The following is a 23,777-nucleotide window of genomic DNA, read 5'->3' as shown; positions in this document are numbered from 1 at the left end:
CCTCTGCTTTTAACCGTGGTGACACTCAGCCTTTTCTTAAAAGCAGGCTTCTGTCTGAAAGGAACACTAGAAAATTTGGCTTCTCCTCTGCACTCTCAAGCTCTCAGCACAGCACTGTCATGTGTGTTTGCTTGAAAAACACATGTAAGTAGCCCTTCTTAAAGTTAAGGGTACACATAAGTCCTTTGTTGACTTAGAGTGGACAGCAGAAAAACAGCTGAAAACACTGACCCAGGTCACGAGAAAGAGGCAGAAAAACAGCTATTGAAGCCTCCTGCTTCAAATCCCACCCTGGGACACCACTTTTAAACCCCTGGAGATTTTCCAAAATGTGTCCTGAAATGCTTCTTTTATGCAGAAACCAGTAACCACACTTTAATGCCTGCTTTGAATCGCTTCCCCTCTCACTTCCAAGTAACTCTAGCAGTTGGTGAAATATTCTTTTGCCTGCAAAAATGAGCAGTTGTGAGAGGAAATTTAAAGTACAGCTTCATTTAATTCTGCAGGCTGGTTTCCAAATTAACTATGTATCTCTGCAGTCCAGAAAGTCCTCCTATGTATTCATAAATAGCCTATTATAAAGGAGTAAGGCATCAGTAATAGTTATATCTTAATTCAGTTCTAAGAAGGAGTTTTTTCAGACTGTTATAAGCCAAGCAAATTTCTTTCTGTTGCATCTTAACATACATTATCTATGGATCCCAATATGATGGATACCTCATAAATAGAAATTATTGCATAGAATGGTGAACTTTGTGTCTTGGCATTGTTAACTCCAAATTAAAAAATTAACATAAAAGTGTGCAGAGTTAAAGTTTCCCTGTAAGACTTCATGTTCACAGTGCTAATATTCATTTGCCTACCTTAAGGACAATGTTGGGTGTTTTCCTAATTGGCTTTATTAATTTCACCTGCCTAGGGAGGAGAGGGGAAGACTAATTTGGCTTTATATCATCATTCTCTTTCACTGGAATAATTGAATACCGGAGAGCAAGAAAAATAGGTGTGCTTTTAGTTAAGAAGGTGGGATGGCTTTTCTGAACACATTGTTTGCAGTATGAAATTGCCTGGGTTAGGTTTTGGTTGGTTGGTTGATTTGGTATTGCTGTTTGGTTTTGGTGGGTTTGAGGCTTTTTGTGGTTTGTTTGGGGGGGGGAAGGGGCTTGGTGGGGTTTTTTTTTTTGGGGGGGGGGGGGGGGGGAGATTTGGAGTTGCGGGTTTTTTTCCGGGGAGATTTGGGGTTGGGTTTTTTGGGGGGGGCGGGTGGCGAGCCGATGACGCCCGTCAGGAGCCCCGAGCGAGCAGATGTGCGTTTCGTCGCCCAAAGAGTTAAGGGCGGCGCTGCCCGCAGCATCCAGCAGGCGGCCGCGCTCCCGCCGCTCCCGCCGCTGCCGGCAGCCGCGCACCGTGGGAAGCAGCCCGAGCACTGACGCGCAGAACATCCTGCCTATGGGATCCGAGCCGCCAGCCGAGCCCCGCTTTCCCCCCTCGCTTTAAATCCCGCTGGTGATGGCAGGCAGCGAGAGCGGCTGGTAATGCAGCGTGGCAGCAGCTCCCGAAAGTTCTCGCTTTCTGTAACTCCCGGCTTTCGGACTCGGAGCTGCTGGGCTGACCCGAAGCTGGGAGTTTAAGGAGCCCCGTTTGAGAAAATGCCTGCCACTTGCTGGTCTTTGAATTTGATAATTGGCCTTCCAGAGCTGAGGAATACTTAACAGCAAGAGAAGTCAAGGAGGAAAAGGCAAGTTTCAAAATTCAAGCAATGCTAAAACAGGTTCTTCTTTCACCTTATGGAAACAGGACTGTGGAGCAAGCTGCAGGTGCTTTTTGGTTGGGTTATTGACAAGATGTGTCACAAAGTGATATGACTTTTAAACTCTTCTGACTGTTTAAAGCCAGCAAGGAGCAGCAAAATTAAAGCCAGAAATTAATTTGAGGAATTTGAGGACTTTCAAAGAAGAAAGCTGTTTTCCAAGAAGAGCAAAGTAGGACGATGGCATCTGGAGAGTGCCTTCTGCTAGACCTAGAAACAGATAACTTCATTTTCTATAACATCTCTGTGAACCAGAGTGCAAACTTCTCCCTCCTGGGGGATGACTGGTTTTACCCAGCGTTCCTCTACGCCATCCCCACTATCTATGGGATCATCATTCTGATAGGCCTTATTGGCAATATCACTTTGATTAAGATCTTCTGTACTGTGAAATCCATGAGAAATGTCCCTAATTTGTTCATTTCCAGTTTGGCTCTGGGAGACCTGCTGCTTTTAGTGACTTGTGTGCCTGTGGATGCCAGCAGGTACCTTGCTGACGAGTGGCTGTTTGGCAGAACTGGATGCAAACTTATCCCCTTCATACAGCTCACCTCTGTGGGGGTGTCAGTCTTTACTCTCACTGCTCTCTCAGCTGACAGGTAAGCTTGGCTGCTATTTCCTTGAAAAGAACCCTGCATAGTTATTACTTCATAAAATGCACTATTATAAATTTGTATTTTCAGGTAAAATGTTTCCTTTTAATGTGATGAGGGAAGGAAAACCACCTCAGGTGATTTCTGGTGAATATTAGCATACAGCTTGAGGAGGATGCAGACTGAACATAGGATACTTTTTCTAAACTAAATGTTTGTGCAATTTAGCTAATAGTCTACATTAATTCAAAAAGAGACAAGAGCAGATCAAGCTAAAGACCAGAGAAAGAAAATGCCATTAATGAAGCTCTGCTAAAAGATAGCATGTTCATATTTGCAAAAAAAAATTATTGATCCATACTTCATGAAGTGTGAAGGCACTGGAGCAGTAATTTAAAGAGCAATGAGAATCAATTCTTTCTAGTGGCTTGTGTCCTTAAAGTTAACAATATGTGAGACAATATTTCATAAAATATTTTTCAAATATTCAAATGAGCTTGCCTGAAACCAGGAATTGCAGTTGCCATAGCCAGCGTATATCCTTTGGTTAAACAGTTTGCCCCTTATCCAATCAAAACTGATCTGTGCTGTTGGTTCAGAAACTTCACTTTCCAATAATGTTTAGTAAAAAATAATGTGTAGTAAGGTTGGCTTATTTTCTGAATGCTTCCAAAACAGATCAAGGAACAAATTGTCACCATGCTGAGGTGACACAGAAGTACTGAGTGAAAAATTAATTCAGTTTTGTTGTGATCAAAAAAGACCTGAGGATTGTGAAACTAGGTTTGCTTTGGGTAGTCTCTTGCATGCCACTCTCTCTTGCTAAGCTGCTTTAAAACATCAGGCTACTTTTGTTCAGATTTCACTGTAGTTCACACACATAGTTCAATATACTTTTTACAGTCTCAATGAAAGCAGGAACTCCTTGGTGTTTCAGAGACAGAATGGTCAATATGTTTGTCCTCTCCTCTATGTTGGGATATATAAAAATAGCACTGCCTGTCCCAGTAGTAGATGACAAAGAGGCCTATGTGTAGATAAAAGTCTTAAAGCAATATGCTTTAAAGTGCTGTGAAGGTAGGAAAACTGCACTAGTGAAAGACCACATGCACTTTTGCTCCTGAATTTGATGTGGTGTCTGGATCCCCTCTGACCGCTCTGAAGAAAATGTTGAGAAAACAATAAGTATCTCTTCAGGCAAATATATCTGTCTAAAGCTGTAATGAGTTGTTTTAAGGGGTGTAAGGAAAACAAAAATGCATTGTAAAGAAGATTATGTTAGAGTTATTTATTTCTATCTGGTCACTTGCTACATAAAGTAAACATTGCAAATGCTTTTACTGAACAGCACATCAATAGCACTTTTTGCCTGAAGTGGTAGAACAGGACAGAAAACAACAGCTGTACCAAGCTTGGGGTTGTGTGACTTCAAGTTCTGAACTTCAGCCTTATCAGGAACCTGTTAACCATCATGCTCCACTGATGATCAAATGTTTCCATTTCCAAGGGATCATTTTACCCTCTTCTAATGCATCTGTGGTCCACAGGCGAAGGAGATAATAATGAAACTTGTAACTTTGTTAGGCCTATGAATCTCATATGCTGTGCATTGAAACACAAAGGTGCCTTATCTGTTAAGTTTGCAGAAGTTTCTATTTTGATAAATTATCAGCAGTGCTGGGTTAATTTTGTTACAAAATAATACAGCCTGTATTTTGTCAGCTCACAGCCTATTAGTCTAGTTCCTTGAAACTGTCACCCTGAACTCCAGACCCCAGTATTAATCATGTCAGAATCATTAGGGAAATAACCTTAAAATGTAAAGAGAAAACATCCAAAATGTGAGTTGAACGTGAACCAGTGTGGTGATGCTGGCTGGGGGCCGTGGAGGGTCTGGAAGCCCAACGTGCAGGTGAGATGCTGAGCCTAGCATGTGGGGTGTTTTCATAGACACCCATTTCTGATGACAGACATGGCACTGCATGAAGGGAAACAGAAAAAGGCGGTGTGGTGGTGAGATGATTAATGTTCAATGAGGTGAATCCTACCTGAGATGCTCACATGAGGTGTGTGAATGCCCCTGTTCTCACTAATCAAAGCCATAGGCCATGTAAGAGAAAAGCCTTCTAAACCTCCTGCTCTGAATAGCACTACATGACACTGTCCTCAAGGAAAGGGAGACTTGTCAGTGTACTACAGACCTTTTGTCTGTAATTCACCATCTGCAAAAAGTTATCATAAAACCCTCTTAATTTCAGCCTCCTTCCATTGACAAAAGCAAATGGAAACAACAGCTGGCATTACTGAACATATCATGGTGATGTCTGAGAGACATCACAGGGAGCAGAATTCTGATGTGTAAAGAAAAGCATTGGAGTGTGATACAAGAGGGTCATTTCCAGGGACATGACCATTGAAACACAAGGTGAAAGGCAGTGGGTAGGTGTGATGGGCAGATAGAGTATGTGAGAGTGTGAGACACTTATGCTACATTACAACAATGGCACCCGTCAGCCTGGCTGCATTGGATCACCTTCTGGAAAAAAGAGGCCCAGTTTTAGTAGGTTTTTGCAGTCACATCATCAGTGCATGAATATAAGCCTTCCTGAGGTATACTTTCATTATTTCCATTTGCCAGTGAGTGCAAACACTTGGCTGAGTGCCAGCCTCCAGCACAGAGCACCTAAAGCTCCTCAGTGGTTTGACCCACCAGAGGATTGATTGTTCACTTGCACATTTCTCAAGGAGAAACAGAGGGACAAACTGCTGACCTCAGTTTTTCCTGAAGTGGGAGCCTCCCAGCCTGCAAGTGCTCTGTGCATGTATGGACACAGCTGAGCATGCCTGCTCAGGTTTGAGCAGCAAGGGACAGCCAGAGCATCCCTGGGTGCTTAGGATGGGTCTGTGTACAATCATGAGATTTCCTTCAGATTTCATTGTTATTTCAGAAAATATGTAAGAAAGGGCAGAAAAAAGTTAACAATATTATAAATGTATTTCCTCTGGGACCACTCCACTGTCTGCACAGTGCTTGCATTTTTCTGGCTGCAGGAGCAGTGGGAGCTGTTGGAAGACACCTGTTTTCCTGCAAATGTGTCAAACTTTCAGAGCAGCCAGGAGAGGGTTAAGGCATGTGCTGTGCTTCCAGCCACCTTTCATGAGTGATAAGGTGCCAGTGCTGGGTATACAGGAGCGAGGAAACAAGCAGCCCATGCGTGTGCATGATGTTTGTGTGTTTTAGAAACACTGTAAATGAGGTTGGTAGGGGAAGGACAACTGTCTGGCCTGCTGCTCTGCATTGTTGAGCCAGTGGTTTCCTCAGCTACTGCTCAGTTTATCCCAGAAAAAAGTGTGAGTTTGGGTTCTGCCCTCCTCCTCCTCAGTGCAAGGAAAAGCGGTACAAAGGCACCCGTGAGAGCAGTGACACCTGAGCTTCTAGCCCAGGCAGAAAAGCCAAGGCTGTCTCAGCAAGGGACAGGAAATTAAGGAAAATCTTTGCACAGCAAGAGGAAAAGCAACTATTTAATTGCCCATGTCATGGGAGACGTCTTTATTTAATTGGCTTACTCCCGTGACTGACAGGGTATGTACATTTGCATTTGAATTAGCCCGGCTGTCAAGCATTGATCATAGCTCCTCACTGTTAGGCTGGCATCGCAAAAGATCGAAATGCCCTGCTGCTCATGCAGCGAAACCTTCCTGAAGCAATGCTGGTTTTACAAGCACACAGCAGAGCAATGTGAAATGTAATTGGAGTTTACAAGCAGCATCTTTACTTTAAGCGCCTTGGATTAGGTGGATTCTAGTGCTGGAAAGCTGCAGCGTGCCTGCCAGCCGGGGCTGCTGCAGACTGCGGTGGGAGTGACCGTGCAGTGAGATATGGGGCATTACACGGGAGATTAGGTGGCTTACGGTGGTAAAACCAGCTGCAGACAGCAGGGTTGCACTCGTGAGGGATGCCTGAAATGGGGATGTTAGCTTTGGAATTGTTGACCTTAGTGCCTTGGGTGCAGGGACGGGTGCAGGAAGGCTGCAGGGCTCCCAGAACCACGGACACAAGATAGTTTGTTTATCTAAGAAGTAAAACTTTGAAACAACACTCCTAAAAAATGTAGCAGTGCAAGGAAAGAAACAAATCCAGAATTTCTACAAACACTTTTAAACATGCAAAAGTCTTTGTTTAGTGGACTCATCTCTTCTGTGATTTAGATGTCTCCAGACCCTACTATTAATATTACCTACAATACTACAGGAGGTGTAGTATGTATGTGCCAATTCATTTATTTTACTTTATAATCACTGGTTTATATTTCCACTACTGAACTAAGGGAAGCATGCCATGGTAATAAAAAGCTATGAAAAATCAACCCAGATTTCCCTGAGTTCATTTACTCACTGACACTTTTAAAAAATACCATCAGTTGTAAAGCGTCAAGTCCATAGTAGTTTATAATGTGTTCTGGGCATTATAGTCCCAGGGAAGAAAACTGGAGGGACTTTGGGGCCCAGCTCCCTCATTCTGAAGCACCAGGCATCCCCATTTCCACCCCCACTGCCCCTGACCCAGTGTCTGTGCTGCTGCCCTTCATGTGCTGATGGATGCAGGGTGATATACACCTATCTTCTTCAGCTGATGTACAAGAGCCTTAGATCCTGGTTGCTGGACACTGTGTCAATATAATATAAACACTCTTTACACCCTTAGTTTTAGCTCTCATTTCCTCAGCCCCTGAATCCATCTGCACCAAGAGCAACTGATCAAAGAGCACAAACTTTCTTAATATCTTGATTAACCAGAGCAGATGGCCAAAACACAATGGATGCACTTCTATAACCAGGAAGATTAGCGCTCCCATTTATAGCAGTGGGACTGGTATGGAAATCTGAGTTTAGAGTCAGTGCTAATGTGCTGGAGACTGTCAATATTTAAGCAATCAAAAGGAAGAAAAGTCAGATTACCTATTGTTTACATTTCAGTAAAACCTGGAACCCCCAATCAGTTGTCATGGTCTCGTAGTACGAGGTGCTGTACACACTGTTATTAAGGAGAGCAACCGGCTGCAGAGAATTTGCTGGCTGTGTGTCCCAGCAGTGGGTTGGGATTTCACCATCACTCAAGCAAGGAGATGTGCTTATTGTGGACCCATCAGTTCATGTCTTACTATTTGATGTTCAGATATGGACAAGAGCCTGGCTGAGAAGAGTAGGACGTAGCTGAGCTGAAAAAGTAGAAGCAGGCACAACCACGCTGTGAAGCATCCGGTTTGCTCAGAGACAATCTTTGCAATAACCTGTTTTCCTTTATTTTGGAAAGAGGCTTCACCACAGTCCCTATGGAGTCCCCTCACCTTGTTTTTCAGCAGTTTGACACCCAGGTGCCCACCTCACCCTATACAATCTAGGACACCATGGGCTGTGATCTCCTGCCCATAGCAGGCTCTGCAACCCCCCCACGCAGTGTCTGCTGCACAGGATCTCAGGCAGAGCAAGGGCTTGCAAAATCCCTGTGCCATGGGGCAGGAAACAGGGACAGCCCATGGGACTCTCACAGTACTGAGGCACCTGAAGGCATCCCAGCAGCAAGCCAAGTGCTCTGCTGTAGAGAAAAGCAGAAAGCTAGAGATGCCTTGCAGAAACTCCCCTCCTATGCCAGGCTAGTGATAAGTTTAATTGGACTGCAGAAAACTGGAGCATCAAAGGAAGAAGCATTATCAGAGCTCTGCCCATCCTGTCCTCGCTTGCCCTTTGTCCACAGTCAGTATCTGCAGCTCTCTGGGAAGGCAGGACAGAAAACAGTGCCAGGACACCTGAGAGAAAAAAATGTTTCTTCATACCTTCAGGCAACCCTGAAGCATGAGATGGAGACATGAATGTTCAAATGAGCTGGCAGAACCAGAGATGTGTATGCAGGACCAGGAGATACCACATTAGCCATCAACTCAGCACTAGTTCTTGCCCACACCTGTTCACAGAGGCTTCTGAGTATCTCACAGGATTTGGATTAAAACAAATCTTTCCCTTGACATGAGGCTGCTTTCTGAGCATTCAGACCAAAGGCGCATATATCACTCTGCCGCCTCTGGTGTGTCTGGCACTCTGTTGCCCTCTCCTCTCAGAACTCAGGTCATATTTCATATTGAAATTTGTCTGACCTCTAACCACTGCATAATAACCCAACTCACAGCAAAGCTGAAAGGCTGAGAGCATTGGGGTTGTTCAGTCTGGAGAAGAGAAGGTTCTAGGGATATCTTATTGCAGCCTTTCAATTCTTAAAGGGGTTTATGAGAAAGACAGAGAGGAACTTTTTAGCAAGGCTTGTAATGGATGAGAGGCAATGGTTTTAGACTGAAGGACAGAAGGTTTAAGTTAGGCATAAGGAAGAAATTTTTAATGATGAGGGTTGTAAGGCACTGGAGGGAGCTTGCCCAGAGAAGTGGTGGACACCCCACTTCTCAAAGTGTTCAAAGCCAGCTTGGACGGGTCCTTGAGCAGCATGACTTAATTGAAGATGTCCTTGCTTATTGTAGGGAGCTTGTTAGTCCTCTAAAGGTCCCCTCCTAAGCAAGCTATTCTATGGCTCTATGATTAGAGCAGTCAAGGACAGCAATCAATTGTTCAGCCCCTACATGCTGCTGAAGGTTCTTATAGTGGTGATGATCTCTTATGACACCTCTGTTTACTGAAACCACTGAAAGGACTTAAGGATCATATAACTAGCTTAGCTTTATATGGAATTACACTAAAACCATGACACCATGAGAATCCCACAGGATATCTCATTTTGTCACATGCAGAAGAGTCGCTCTGATGTCTTCTTTTCTTAACAGAGCACTGATTTTTTTTGCATCTTCAGCTCACTTGGCTCCTGTATTTACTAGTTTACACATAACTGAGTTAAAATGGTTTATTTTAGACTATGGCCATTTACCCCAAAGACTCCACAGCATTCTCAGTCTGGTTAGCCACTGTGTCATCTGCAAACCTTTCCAGCAAAGGTTTTATAGCCTGCTCAAGGCAGGTGATATGCACAATAAATAACCCTGCAGCTAGAGAAGGTTCCCAGGACCCAGGCTATGAATGGTCCCACACACTGCTTTTTACCACTATGCTTGATCCACTGCTGGGGAAGCATGGAGCTCAGGGTCTCCACCTGGAATCCCCCCTTCCCAGACCAGGAGTCCTAATTTAACCCTATCCTGTGGGAGTGCATTGCATGGATAGGAGAGGGAGGACCACATGTACCCTGGTTCTCACATGTGCATATCTACATGCACGGTCACCTGTGCCAACATGCCCACAAAAGCTGCAGCTCTTCTGTAGACCAGCATGGCCCACACCCTCTTTACATCCCCTGTTATGTTGTGACAAGATAAAACAATGCTGACATCTGCTGTGTGTTAAACAAGACAGACATATTAATTATCACCTGTTAGCAGGATTAACCTCTCTCTTACTCCCTCTGCAACTGGCCATGGGCAGCGCAAATATTTGCACTTTTCTTGGTCACACCATCCAGCTTTTCTGAACATCACATCTTTGAATCCATTTCTCCACTTCTGAGGAATTTCACCACTTTTTCAAGATTTGTTTAAAAATTAGCACGACTTGTTCCTCAGCTGGTTCCTTTAGTACTCCTAGGTGTAAATTATTCTGGCCTGCTGGTGTGAAATTAGTTTGTGTTAGCAGATGTTGGCTCACAGCTTCCTTCATAAAGCTCACCAGTTTTCTGTAGTGCTGCACACCTAGTATAGAACCAGACAGATCTCCTGCTCATTTGGTCCTGAAGACCACTATCGAGTTACTGCTTTTCACTTTGTCTCATCATTGTTCATATCTTCACTATTTATGTGTATGCCTGTCTTACTGATTTTTTTTATTCCTGATGTATTTAAAAATGCACATTTGTCTGTTGCAGAGTGACCTTTGATAATTTGTTGGCTCCTTCAGCTTCCCTTATCAGTCATGAACATTTTAAAACTGCAATACTTGCTGTCATTTACTTTTGCTTTTTTTCCCCATCTGTTGCATATTGATTTCTGTAATTACTTCTTTGAGGTTTTAGCATGACTCCTCCTTTTCTGTTATCCAGGGCAGCTTTTTGCTGTGCTTGTTTTCACGGCAAGGAGGGAGACACAGGCTGGAAGTCACTGACTAATGTACAGTTAGTGATACCCCTTTAGATTTATGTTCTCAGTCAGTTGATTTGAAAGCTTCTAACTTTTGTGAATCTGCTTCTCTAAAGTTAACAGAATCATACAATCAAAGAATGGTTTGGGTTGGAAGAGACCTTAGTGATCATCTACTTCCAACCCTCCAGAAGTGGGCAGGAACACCTTCCAGTAGACCAGGCTGCCCAAAGCCTCATCCAGCCTGGCCTTGGTTCTAAAAATATATAGCCTTTTATTCTATTTCCATGAAATTAATATAAGAACAACACAACTGCTGTAGCTTATGGAAGTACTAATTTTTAGGTCAATGATGAGCTCTTCTTTCTCTGTCAAAACAAGGTACAATATTGATTTATTGTACAGGCAGGACTTTTTCTGTTGAGCAACTGCCATTTTTAGAAACTCTAATGAATTTCTATAACTGGCTCTGTGGGATATCCAGCAGTCATGCCACCTGCTTAGATTACTCAGTGATTCTGTCTTTATGCACCAAAGGTGGTGCTTTCAGCAGAAAGAAGGCAGATTCTCTAGGGAAATGAGGAGTCCATGCCTGAGGCTGCAGCTTTAGTTGCCCTGGTCACAGTTCAATCCTCAGGCATGCAGATCTCCCACTCCCAGGCTGCTGGCATCCCTGGAGACTTGGCATGAGGCAGTAGAGCCTTGGATGGAACCCCCCTGGGGCTTGCTCCTTCCCATGCCTGGTGGCCCCGTGCCAGCACCAGCTCTCCCAGCTGCCTCCAGACTCTCACACATTGCAACCCTGACACCAGCATGTGCCCTGGTGCCACATGCCTTGAGCAGGAGCATCCCTCTGGCTGCACCCAGGCACTGGGCACACAGAAATGTGCACAGTCCTTAGCTGGTGCTGGGGAGCTGACTGGGAGCTTGCCAGTTTTGCAATTAAAGGATGTTTCCAAACCGTGTCCAGGGAGGCATCAGGCCCAGCTTTGCCATCCAGGGAGGGGAGGGGACTGTCCCTTGGCAAGGGAGGGGACTGTCCCTCTGTCCCTGCACTGGGGCAGCCTCACCTCGAGTGCTGGGGGCAGTTCTGGGCACCACACAATAAGAAAGCTATTAAACTATTACAGAGCATCCAAAGGAGGGTGACAAAGATGGTGAAGGGTCTCAAGGGGAAGCCTGTGAGGAGCAGCTGAGAGCACTGGGTCTGTTCAGCCTGGAGGAGACTGAGGAGAGACCCCACTGCAGTTACAATCTCCTCATGAGGGGAACAGGAGGGGCAGACCCTGATCTCTCATCTCTGGTGACCAGTGACAGTTGACCCAAGGGAATGGCCTGAAGTTGTGTCAGGGGAGGTTTAGGTTGGATATCAGGAAAAGGTTGCTCACCCAGAGGGTGGCTGGGCACTGGAACAGGCTCCCCAGGGAAGTGGTCACAGCACTGAGCCTGATAAGAGTTCAAGAAGCATTTGGATGATGCTCTCAGGCACAAGGTCTGACTCTTAGGGTATCCTGTGCAGGGCCAGGATGCAGTGATCCTTGTGAGTCCCTTCCAGCTCAGCATATTCCGTGGTTCTGTAAATGGATGGGTCCCAGCCCTGCTTCAGACAGCAGGTCTCACATCTGTTTGGAAGAATCCACAAAGTTGGCCCCACTAAAATCTTTTACTTGGCATGAAGCTGAATATCACCTCCTGGGAATAACTACCCTGGGTGTAAAGGGGATTCTTCTGATGTCCATGGAACTCACACTGTTTCCTGCAGTAACCTTTTAATCCATTGTTTTTCATATGTGTAGTTAATTTCTGAAATATTTTAAGTTGTTGATGGTTATGATTAGGAAAAACACATTCACTATCAAATGATTAGTATTTAAGGTCTCCTTCACCAGTATGTAGTACAGTTCAGTGGTCTCTAAAACACTGTCTCAATTCTAAATTTAGGCATTCGTATACTGAGATTTTTATTTGTCCATATCCCAGGATAACATAGCAGTATGCAGGTATACAGATTGAATTTTGAATGTATGCTTTAAAAGTAAGAGCTGTGCCACTTCCATCAATGCCTCCTTTTTCTTTCCATTTAAATGTTAAATTAATAAAAAGAGAAAGTAGGCAGTACCTGCCAATGTATTTAAGATTTGCCCATTAGAGATGTCTTTGTGCCCATATGCAATTTACTAAAGATTTTAATAACAGATGTTCACTCAAGAATCATGCATAATAATGATAATCTTAACTAAGTATGCAGAAAGCAGATAGACCCAGAATAGGTTGTCGGAGTGTGTTGATGGGTTAGACAGTCTAGCAATTTTGTGGATTTACTGAATTGTCTTCAGAGCTATAAATATTCATAACATCCATGGTGGAAACAATAAAGAAAGTTTGTGGCATTGCATTTGTCATAAATTTCTTGGTATATTTAATAAGACTCTTTTCTTGCTTTCCAGGTGGAGCTTCACACTCAACAGGGCTCCATCTTCTTCATTTATGTAGTTTTTCCATGGCATCAATTTTTCTGAGGCTTTTTTGCATGGTAATTGAGCCAGTCCTTCATATTATGTGGGCAAAACATTAATGTGATGCTCATAGAACTTAATTGCAAAATCTTAATGAAAGGATTTTTGTTTGGTCTGTTCTTTGGCCAGGACCAGACCAATGTGCCATTAACCTTACAAATGGGAACAGATGACTGGGGATCAGAGGGACTGCACATTGCACTTTTCTCACTATATCAGTTACAAGTGGGAACAGAAGTATGGGGGACGTCCTGACTGAGAGGCAGTTCTTCCATCCTTACCACAGGAAGTCATGGCAATTTCAGATGATCATTTTCTAGAACTGAGAGGAACTCAGGGTTTTCACTTCTCAGCAATTTATGTGACTGTTTCTGTAAGACATCAGTTTGTTCCAGACAATCCCTGCTTTTTTATTTAAGTCTGAGTTTCAAATTGGTTCAACTTTTTAAAGTAGAGCACAGTTTAAACAGATTCAAAACTTTGTAAGCGGATTTCTCACTTCAGAGAGAAGGAAAGTGGCAATATGTACATCTTTCCACCAGCCTCATGCAGTCTAAACAGTGCAGTCAGTAATGAATCAAGGATGGGCAAAGCTTCTGAAATCTTGTTTGAACAGGTTTTAATACACTTGGATTTTAAACCATGATAAAAATTCAAGAGTGGGGCACAGGATCTTTTTATAAAAAGGTGTAGGGCATAGTAACAGATGATACTACTTGGAGGAAACTTTCCTTGACATTTAAGTACTCCTGCAAATTCATTTTGGAGGGGCACTGTCCCTTTTCTCTGAAGGAAGGACGGGCAGACCTTTTTTCCTCTTACATTTCTTGCCAGTGTGATGTTAAGCCATAGAAAGATGGACGTGCTTGGAAGGACGGAGATAGAAAAGGGCAGTACTCTGTGGCAGAGCCTTTTTCAGCCCTTTTCTCTCCCTACACTCCTGGGTCATCTACATTAGCTTGCTTTGCTGTCATAAGGGAAGGGAGAAAGGCACTAATACCAAGCAGTCATGGAAGAGGAGAGCAAGCTGAGGCTGCCTATAGCACCAGTTTCTCCACACAGCGTAAAGTTACTTCCCCCCAAAAAAACCAAAAAAAAAACAAACCAAAAAACCCCACAAAACCAGAGACTCAGCCAGATGGAGCTAAATCAGTTTAAAATCCCAGGTAAACATCTGATTTTCCTCCCCATGCTGCTCTAGTTGTTTTCATTTAATTTTTGTGACTGTTGTAGCAAGCATAAGTAAGGGGATGAAGGTGACAGGAAAAAGCCATGAAGGAAGCACAGAGGCTGCAGTCTTTGTGGATAAGGTCCTTTCTTCCCCAGAGAGCAAAACTGGAGCCCTTCTATGCTTAGAAATGTATAGGCAGTATGGCTTTGAAGGCAAAGCCTGTTCATGCTTCAGGTGATGTGTATTTTCTTGGCTCAGCTGAGGAGCACAAAGATGGATAAAATATTTTTGTACCAACAGAGAAACTACACTTAGGAAACACTGACATCCATTTGGGGCCATATTTTGGTTGGTACCTTTGGACAGTGTATCTCTAAGTGTCTTTTTCATGCTGCAGCTACTTCTGTGTTTATATTTGAAGCTGCAGCTTTGGGGCTAAGTGCGTGGTATTAACCAATGTTTGCTTACTCCAAGCTTTAGAGTACATTAGGTGATGCTATCCTCAGTTACATTATTATTAACACAGGGACAATGACACAGTTTTCCTGTTTCCCTGGCATAGTAACCTCAGTGAGAAAAGTATTTGCCACAGAAAGACCTTGGGTGTGCCACATTTGAGTGGTTTATGGTCATTTCAGTAGTTTCAGTTGTGAGAAACAATTACTCGATGAGCACAACAGAGATCCTAAGGGATGTGTAAAAGATGTTTTCAAGGATTCAGTGGAGATGCACATGCTCTGTGGACTCCTTCCAATCCACAATGAATTTTTGGGATTAGGTTAAAAAGTGATCAGGTGTTCTGGGTTGAAGAAACACAATCACCGGCTTTCTCTTGGAGGCTTGAATACTGCCCTGGAGAACAGGGACAGCACCAGAGTCACTGTGGCTGGTGTGGGGAGGATTTCCTTAGCAGGGGAAATCCTCACAGTGCCTCATGAATTCCAATTACATTAAGCACACTTAGGATAGCTCCATTAGTAATTTCTTTTGAGGGCTATTTTGAGTGGGACTGTGAGACAAGAAGCTGACTGGCATCCATCCTGGCTGGGAGGGGATTGGCAGCTGCAGTGTACCTGGCTGCTTCTCCAGTGGGAACAGAGAAATTCAAAGATTCAGCAGTAGTAAAGGGCAGCATCTCTTTCATATTTCCAATCAGATTAGCAACTCAGTGATTTTCATCTGGGCTGTTTGGCATGAGGTCTTGACTGTGTCTTTTTTTATTCAACTGAATCTTCACAAAGCATATTTTGAATTTTTGGGCTTTGTTGCAGTGCATGAATTGTACCTCTGGTTTTTAAACTTTTTCAAAAATTTCTTCAAAAGCCAATAGGGAAAGGAGTTTAGCTGAAAAGAATATATATATTTCAAGCAATAATTCAATAATTAGAGACTGAATGTGTGAGCAGCAGAGGTGATGAGTCCAGGGCCATGTCTAGATCTACTGCAGACAGTTGAGCATGCAATGTGACACACATTCTCAAAGGCCATGTTATGACCTGGGTTAAAAATTATGTGTGAAAGTTCGGTTCCACGAGATCCATGGCTCCTCTAAGGTGTATAGGTATATTCATCAATGTCTCCATCAAAGTGGATTGAAATATTCACATGCTGGATGTTAAATATGGCAAAGTTGCATGCCTCAGGCTAACTCATTGAAACACAAATGGCAGAGGACAAAGCTGTGGAAACTTGAAATATTATTTGACATACAAACTGGAAATACACATGCTGAAAAGCAGAATGAGCTGCAACTCAAATCCAGTCTACCTGGATGAAGTTCTGAAGAAATGTCAGATAAATTATAAACCCCAGGCTTGACCCTGCCCAGAAAGTGGTATGGAAAAGTAAAGGAGTGAAAGCATTTCTGAGCCCCACCCAGAAGCCAACCAGGAGATGAAGCTTTTTCACACCCTGAACACCAGCAACAGGAAAATCTAGTGGAGTCCCAGCCCAAGCACCAGCCAGGGAGCCCAGTTCCTCATGTGTCACATCCCCTGTGCCCTCACCAGGAGCAGCCCGTGCAGCTGCTGTCCAGCGCCTGAGCAGGCATGGGAGGGTGGAATGCTGGAACACAAACTGGAAAGACCCACTGATACATCAGCAAGGCAACTGGAAATGGGGATTCCTACCAGATCAGTACTCATCACTCACACATCAATACTTGGAGAGTAATAAAGATTACTAGAGATTTCTGCTTAAATTTACCCACCATCAAGGAAGTCAGCAAAATAATTTCATTTGATTGCCAGGCTATTAAGAAATTACCTACCTGTGGTTCTGCACATGAGAACTTATATTTTCAAAATCTGTTTTCTAGGTTTGTTTCCTCTGTTTTATCTTTCTGTTCTTTCACTCATATCCTAGGGGTCTACACTGAACCCTTTGCAAGCAAAACCTCTCTTATATCTTCTCTTACATCTGCTGTAGGAGGCTTTAAAAATACACTAAATGCCTAGTAATCAGTGTCAGCATCCTAGACGTCTCTAATTACGTTCTGTCCAAATTAAATTGTTTGGGTATGCCATCTCTGGTTAAAATGTACCAATGACTTGAAATGGAGCAATTTTCTGGCTCCCCCAACACATCAATGTTAAAAATTAAACAGTTTCTCTATATTCTTTAACTTATCCATGTTCCTGAAACATAATGCTAGAAAATTTTCTCTCAGCTGTCCATATTTTATAAGACAATCCCTGAAATAATCATGCTTACATGTCATGTTGATAAGCATACAGAAAACATCTGCAGAAAGACGTTTGAATCAACCAGATTTGCTAATACCTTGATATATTATTAATTTCCTTTTGCATTTCTCTTCTGTAAGATTTACTGAAGACTTTCAGTAAGCTAATGTTTCTGTCAATAATCTATAGCTGGTCAATGAGACGATAAATGGAGCTATTTTAACACCACTCCTTTAGTAATCTGCCTAGCACTTCTGTTTTATGACTGCAATAGCCAGAGCATCATATTTGTTTAAGAGCTGTGACGTTCTTCACCTGAGTTTATGATCTGGTGCTGGAAGATTGTGCTTTGTAGTATGACACCACTTAATCCACAGTTTTCAGAGTGAAAGTTAAAGAGGTGCTAAGCAAGCCTTAAAAATACTGTGCCTGGCCACTGCAGCTGGAAAAGAGGGGAGCTGCAGGGCTTGGAGAGTAAGTGTTTAAACAGCAAACTACTGAGCACAGTGTTGGTAGTACATGAAAGGAAAAGTCCTCTACACAACACACCTGTATAAAGAAATACCTGCAAATGACAAAATGTCTAGATGCAGTCTTCATAAAAATAAGTATGTAACTATGTATGTCATTATGTATACATAAATGTACATGCATATAAATATGTGTGTGTGTTTAAAATATACACAAAGATACATAGACACATCTATACCTACACTGAGGGAAAGCTGGGTGTGCTAAGCAGGATATTGGATATAATCAGAAGTTGAATGCATACTTACCCTGCAAATAAAGCAATTAAGCAGTTAAAACAGTTCAGGACTGATGGACCCCTCTTTCAGGTGTTGAGCTTTAGGATAATGCAGGCTGTAGCAGGTGGGGAGTCATGGAGTGTCCGTAGAGCCTGGATTGTGCTGCTGCATGGAGGGGCCCTGCTGTGCCACCCACACTCGGGCAGGGTGTTTGTGCTCACTGCCTCTGCTCCCACCCCAGTGCCCACTTCAGCTGTCTGAAGGAGCCAGGATGCTGGAAGGAGCTTAGAGATGGACTGAGGAGCTGATGGGATGTACCCTGCCATGCCAAAGAGGGCTGGGACCACCCAGGACCCAGGCACACACCAGTCCCCAGGGAGAAGTGACCAACGGGGAGCCAAGTGCACCATGGGCAGAGTGAGGCAGATCCTGGAGGAAATATCCAACAGTTTGTAATTGTTATAATAATGACCCTCCATGCTATTTTGTGAAACCTGTAGATACTCCTTCCTAATTACCTTTTTTTTTACCTTTTTTTTCTTCTACTATGTTCCTTAAATGCATACGTGAGTTGTGGCTTGCTTGGAGTGTCAAATCCTGCCAAAGCAGGGCTCCAGCATATATTAAGCTCTGATGTTTTCCATTCCTCTCATTACGCACACCAGTTTCAAATAAGCTTATTTCTTTGATATTCTTGGATTCTAAAGTACAATTTTCTGAAAGGCTGAAGTCATGAAAGACCACATTTCAAGTGAAAAAATGTCTCTATATAACTAGAATAGCGAGCAATAATGGTGATTTTCTGCAAGAGATTCAGCACTTCTGGCTGCTTTCTCTCAATTCATTGAGTTAGAGAAAACTCTTGCCAGCTACACCACCAAACAGCAATTAAGCAGGCAGCATGCTCTTTGTAGCCTGAGAAAAAAAGATTTGCAGGAGACCGCTATACTCACAGCTTGAAAAGTGTGTCAAAATCTCAGCCCAATTTCCTTCAACAGTGTTCTGGGGTATAAGCTGCTGTACACTTTGGAAGAGAAGTTTATGATTGCACTTCCTGTCTTAATGCTGTTTGGACACATATTAATGTCATTAATATTAATTAACATGTTAATGTCAGGGAGCCCTGTGCTTTGTTGGGTCAATTACAAATTAAATGAACTCATAATCAATACACATGAAACTGAATGAACTGATGACAGGTTAAATTGAGAAATCTATTGAAAATATTGAAATTAAAAACACCAGAAATAATCCAGTCTTGAGTAAAGAATGATTTTGTTTGTGTTTTTATTTCTAAATGGAAGGGGAAAGCAGTAATACTATGCTTGAATGTTGAGATCAATAAACTATATCCTTTTTTTGTTTGTTTTTTTAGGTATAAAGCTATAGTAAGGCCGATGGAGATCCAAGCATCACATGCACTGATGAAGATTTGTGTGAGAGCTGCCATAATCTGGATTGTATCCATGTTGCTTGCCATCCCTGAAGCAGTATTTTCAGATCTGCACCCTTTCCATGACAAAGGGACTAATAAAACCTTTATCAGCTGCGCTCCTTACCCTCATTCAGATGGGCTGCATCCCAAAATTCACTCAATGGCATCATTTCTCATATTTTATATTATTCCCCTATCTGTAATTTCAGTATATTATTATTTTATTGCTAAGAATTTGATCCGGAGTGCTTACAACATCCCCGTGGAAGGAAATGTGCATGTGAGGAAACAGGTAGAGATTTGACTTTCTTCAAAAATCCACATTTTCTATGAATCTGGGAGGAAAGAGGGAATACAGGGAAATTTATACTGTGACAGACCGTGTCTGTTGTACTGATTTTAATAGATTAGGTGGGGTAAATTAATTAAAATGGATGAAAGAAGCCATAATACAGGGCTAAACAGCTAAAGCATCTCCTCCTGTTTGTAAGTTCAGAGACTTTGGCAGAGTGGTTACCATGGCAAGCATAGCAGGAGACCCTTGCCAAAGCCTGGAAAGGTATTGACTAGGATGCAGGGAAAGGGCCAGAGCAGATACGGTGTTTGTAGATTGAAGCAAAGGGGTGATATGGGAGAAAATCAAAACTTCACACAGTTGCTTTGTCAGAGGGAGGACCTTGGATGGAGCCTTGTCTGTGTCTAAACAGCCTATTTACCTTGAGGTATTTATCTTCTTTGCCTTACCTCTTCTTTTTAACTGAGGTGTGCTTCAACCTCAGCAAAACTGACACAAGCCATTCGTAGCTGAGCAATTGTCCACTCAATTGCACCCAGCTGACACCTCCACCTTAGACTGACCCAACAAAATCATCTTACCCAGCCTTCAGGTGCTATACTGAAGCAGTAAATTTGGAAAGACTTGGGTTTTGCCCATCAAATGATGTGTGATCCCTGAAATCCTTATCCTTTTTCCCTTCTGAATGTGCGTAACTATTTTCCCCCGCAGGCCGATTTTGTGCTGATTTGATGGCTGTTTTGATTAGTGGCAATAAAGTGAGCAGTACAAGCAGCCCTTTCCCCTTGGTTTTGGGGAGAGAGCTCTAAAGAAAGCAAAAGGCCAGGCTGGTCTAGAACCCTCCATCCATCATTCCTGTCCTGCAGTGCATTCAAGTGCTATATGTCTCCATCTGAGATAACTGGTATCGATTTCTTTATTGCATTGCTTCCTTTCTTTATAGTGCAGATGTGGCCTCAATAGCCCTATATCAAATTAAGAATACATTTTAAAAGAATATATGGTTTAGCCAAGGAGAGCCCTTCTCAAAGGATTTAATTTTCAGCCTGCTCGCTGGAGATGTTATCATCTGGTGCATGTCGGTCCTTCCTGAGCTCAATGGCTGATTTTTCGTCAGTGCCATTAAAGGGGCATGAAATAAAGTCCAAATGGGCTTGCAGTGTCTCTCCTGCCTGCTTCCAGCTTGCAGCTGTCCTGAGAATAGATCAGCCTGTGTAACATGCTCAGTTTCTGATTTACCTGTGGAGCTTGGAAGCAGAGTGAGGATGGGGCAGTGTCCTGGGAGCCTGGCCAGGCGCTGTGGCCGCACTGGGGCAGGAGCAAGGGCAGCAGGGCTGAGGCTAGGAGCAATTGCAGGCCATTCACATCCTACTAAAGTACAAGAAGTGGGATGCAGCTAATTCCCTAGGATTGTCTGGGGAGCGTTAGTGGTATTACCACAGAGGAGAACGTTAGGGAGCCCTAAAATATCAGCAGTGTTACATTTTCCCATCCTGCAAACTCTGTCTGTATTACCTCTCCCAGGAGCAGTGCATTTTAGCAGGTTTTTCTGGGCAACTCTGTCCTCTTATTTTGGGCAGCCTACTTCATGGCTTTTGCATTCATAAGGAAGAGAGATGTGTTTTTCAGTGGCTTTGTTATTTTAACATACAGCACTTGTAGGCAAAAGACAAGGTATGGCTTACCTCAGCTCCCTTCAGTTCAGCAATACCTTTGGGTTGACTCCAAGCCTGTAGAAGTAAGTAAAACAAAAGTGTGGCTGGTCTGCATGAAGGTTACACTGCGTGCTAGCTGGCTTTGTGGAAGCACCTCTCCCTGACAAAGCCCAGATAATGCTGAGAGGTCGTCATCCATCTGTTCACCACCTGTAGCTCTCTCCTGGTGGCTCCAGTGCTTTCAGATGAAGGGTCCACCTCACTGCTGCCTTGGTGTTCCTCCAAGTACAGAATATCCTCTTTGTGTTTCTCCATCTGCTTCAGACTCTGAGTGCTGAACTTGGTCTTAAAGGGCTGTGAGCTGTTGACAGCACTTTTGTGTACATACACCACATGGCCCCGTGGCAGAATGTCCTGCCTGTGAGCTCTGTGAAATATCCCAGACTCCTACATGACAATTAATTATAATAATAGGAATAATAATAATAAGGTAATTTATTAAAATTACATATGATTGTATATATTATGTGTGGATAACTAATGCAGGTTGTCCACACTTTTCTTGCCAGAGCTGGGATTTTGCAAAGTGACAAGCCACTGGGAATTTTATTTCTAAACAGAAAGGAAAAGAAAGTCTACTTCTTGTGTAATAAATTCTCAGAATTATTTGTTTATAAGAGAAGGGGGTTGAGGAGAGACAAGGAAAATTCTTGACTGTGTTCACCTGCAGTCCAGATTTCCCTGCTCTGGACGTGCCATATGTTAGCTGGAAAGCTGCAGCACTGGCAAAAATAGTCAGGCCCTGGTCTGAGCTAGGAGCAGCAGCTAATCTGTGTTTCTCTTTCTTCGTCCAGATCGAGTCCCGTAAGCGCCTGGCCAGGACTGTGCTGGTCTTCGTGTGCCTCTTCGCCTTCTGCTGGCTGCCCACTCACATCATCTACTTATACCGCTCCTACCACTACTCCGAGGTGGACACCTCAGTGCTGCATTTCATTGCCAGCATCTGTGCTCGCATCCTGGCCTTCACTAACTCCTGTGTCAACCCCTTTGCTCTCTACCTGCTCAGCAAGAGCTTTCGGAAGCAGTTCAACAACCAGCTGCTGTGCTGCAGGGCTCGCCTCCTCATCCGCTCCCACAGCATGGCCAGGAGCACCACACGAATGACCTCCCTCAAGAGCACCAACCACTCCCTGGCCACCTTCAGCCTGATCAATGGCAACCACATCTGCCACGAAGGCTGTGTCTAAAGGGCACAGTCGGGGACATCAGTTGCTGAGCGTGGCTGCTGGACTTTGCTCCGTGGGCGCGGTGAGCAGCGCACACACGCGTGCACACGCACATGCAAGGAGGGGTGGTGTGCTCAGAGAGCTCGGAGGAGCTCTCCACATTTCATCTTGGGCTGAGGTTGAAGCATCCAGCATTTCACCCCGGACTGAGGCATCGCCAGAGCATCAGATCATTGAGCACCAGCCCACAGGATCTCCCTGGGAAGTGCTGCTGTGCTTTCAATGAGAGTAAAATGAGCGCCTTAAGATCAAATCTTTTTTGGCTCTGCAGAATCTTCATCACTTCCTGCTCAATCCCAAACTCACGCAGACTTGCAGCAGTGATAAAGACCATATCGAGTGCACACAATTTGTCAGAACAGTTGCATCCATCACTTCATGGTGTAATGTATTTTGACATAGAAATAAATCCATTTAAATAAGATAAATACTTTTACAAAGGAGTTCAACATAGGTCATTTACAGACTTTTCAAGTATTTATTAATGTCCTGAGTACAGTGTTAATTCATGGTCTAAAAGATACCAAGAGTTTACTGGGGCATGTCTGTGGCCCCATCTAAAATGAGCAGTATCTTGCACCACGTCAATGTGAAAGCAGTAATGTGAATAAATGTGAGTTGGAATATGTTTACAGCTTTCAACTGTGTGAGCTTTTGCCGTGTTGTGGAAGAGACAGCAGGGCAATTTCCAAGCATTACTGTTTTGTTCTTCCTGTCTTCAAAGGTGGGAGATAGTGAAAGTTCCATCACCTGAGTGGTACCACGGAATTTGAGTCGGGATTAACTAAGGGCAGGCGATAGCAGAAACTGATGTACAGCTATTTTTCTTGTAGTAGTGCTTTGTAAAACACTAGTTTCTCAGCAGAAGCTATCAGCAATGCAAGGTGTGATCTCCAGCCTACATTTTTTCCTACTGTCTTCACAGAAATCTGTGGAGACAGAGTACCAAAACTGGCTGACAGATTGGAGAAACACGTCTACTGTAAAGTTTGCCCCAGAACAATTCCTGTTCCAGATACCATCTATTCTGGAACAGGAGCACAGTGTCCTGCAGATAATAAACTCCTGAAGCACCTGGGCTATAAGACATTCAATGAAGCTGCACACCTGATAAATAAAACTGCTGCCAAATGAGGCCATAAACCAATCACTGTAGCAGAATATTGGGATTTTTAATGGTCCTTATCCTCTTTGATGATGATCCTTTTCATTACCACACCAGAAGATAAATTAAAGCTGATAAAACTTTGCTTGGGTTTGCTTTGTGTTTCTAGAAAAAGTCATGTGTGCAGTGTAAAAGCTCTCAGCCCTGTGTCTGCAGCTGCTTTGGGATGCTGGTGGGATCTGCTGTCTCCAAGGACTCAAACAGGCTCTGATGCCAAAGGCAGAGCTCTGAAAACTTCACCTCACTTTCCCTTTTGTGCTCCAGATGAGGCTGGACACGCAGGTACGTGAGC

The 23,777-nt window shown here is 43.5% G+C and overlaps 1 protein-coding gene across 1 annotated transcript; it reads left to right on the top strand.

The window, feature by feature from the left end:
- The first annotated feature begins 1,523 nt into the window (after window positions 1–1,523).
- Window positions 1,524–23,512, top strand: GRPR (gastrin releasing peptide receptor). Its single transcript, XM_084200958.1, has 3 exons — window positions 1,524–2,409; window positions 19,025–19,376; window positions 21,889–23,512. Exons 1-3 carry the CDS (start codon window positions 1,991–1,993, stop codon window positions 22,279–22,281), a joined length of 1,164 nt encoding a protein of 387 aa, XP_084057084.1. The 5' UTR covers window positions 1,524–1,990; the 3' UTR covers window positions 22,282–23,512.
- Window positions 23,513–23,777: the final 265 nt, after the last annotated feature.

The sequence above is a fragment of the Fringilla coelebs genome (assembly GCF_963513975.1).
Source record: "Fringilla coelebs genome assembly, chromosome: 2".
In the NCBI taxonomy this organism is placed as follows: domain Eukaryota; kingdom Metazoa; phylum Chordata; class Aves; order Passeriformes; family Fringillidae; genus Fringilla; species Fringilla coelebs.
Note: the sequence above shows the minus strand (reverse complement) of the source record. Positions and strands in the feature narration are given on the sequence as shown.

What these genes read in the sequence shown, in the direction of transcription:
- GRPR (XM_084200958.1), top strand. Translation starts at nt 1,991, where the DNA reads ATGGCATCTGGAGAGTGCCTTCTGCTAGACCTAGAAACAGATAACTTC. An exon ending in ACTGCTCTCTCAGCTGACAG is followed by an intron (nt 2,410 to 19,024) that starts GTAAGCTTGGCT and finishes TTGTTTTTTTAG; the next exon opens with GTATAAAGCTATAGTAAGGC. An exon ending in ATGTGCATGTGAGGAAACAG is followed by an intron (nt 19,377 to 21,888) that starts GTAGAGATTTGA and finishes TTCTTCGTCCAG; the next exon opens with ATCGAGTCCCGTAAGCGCCT.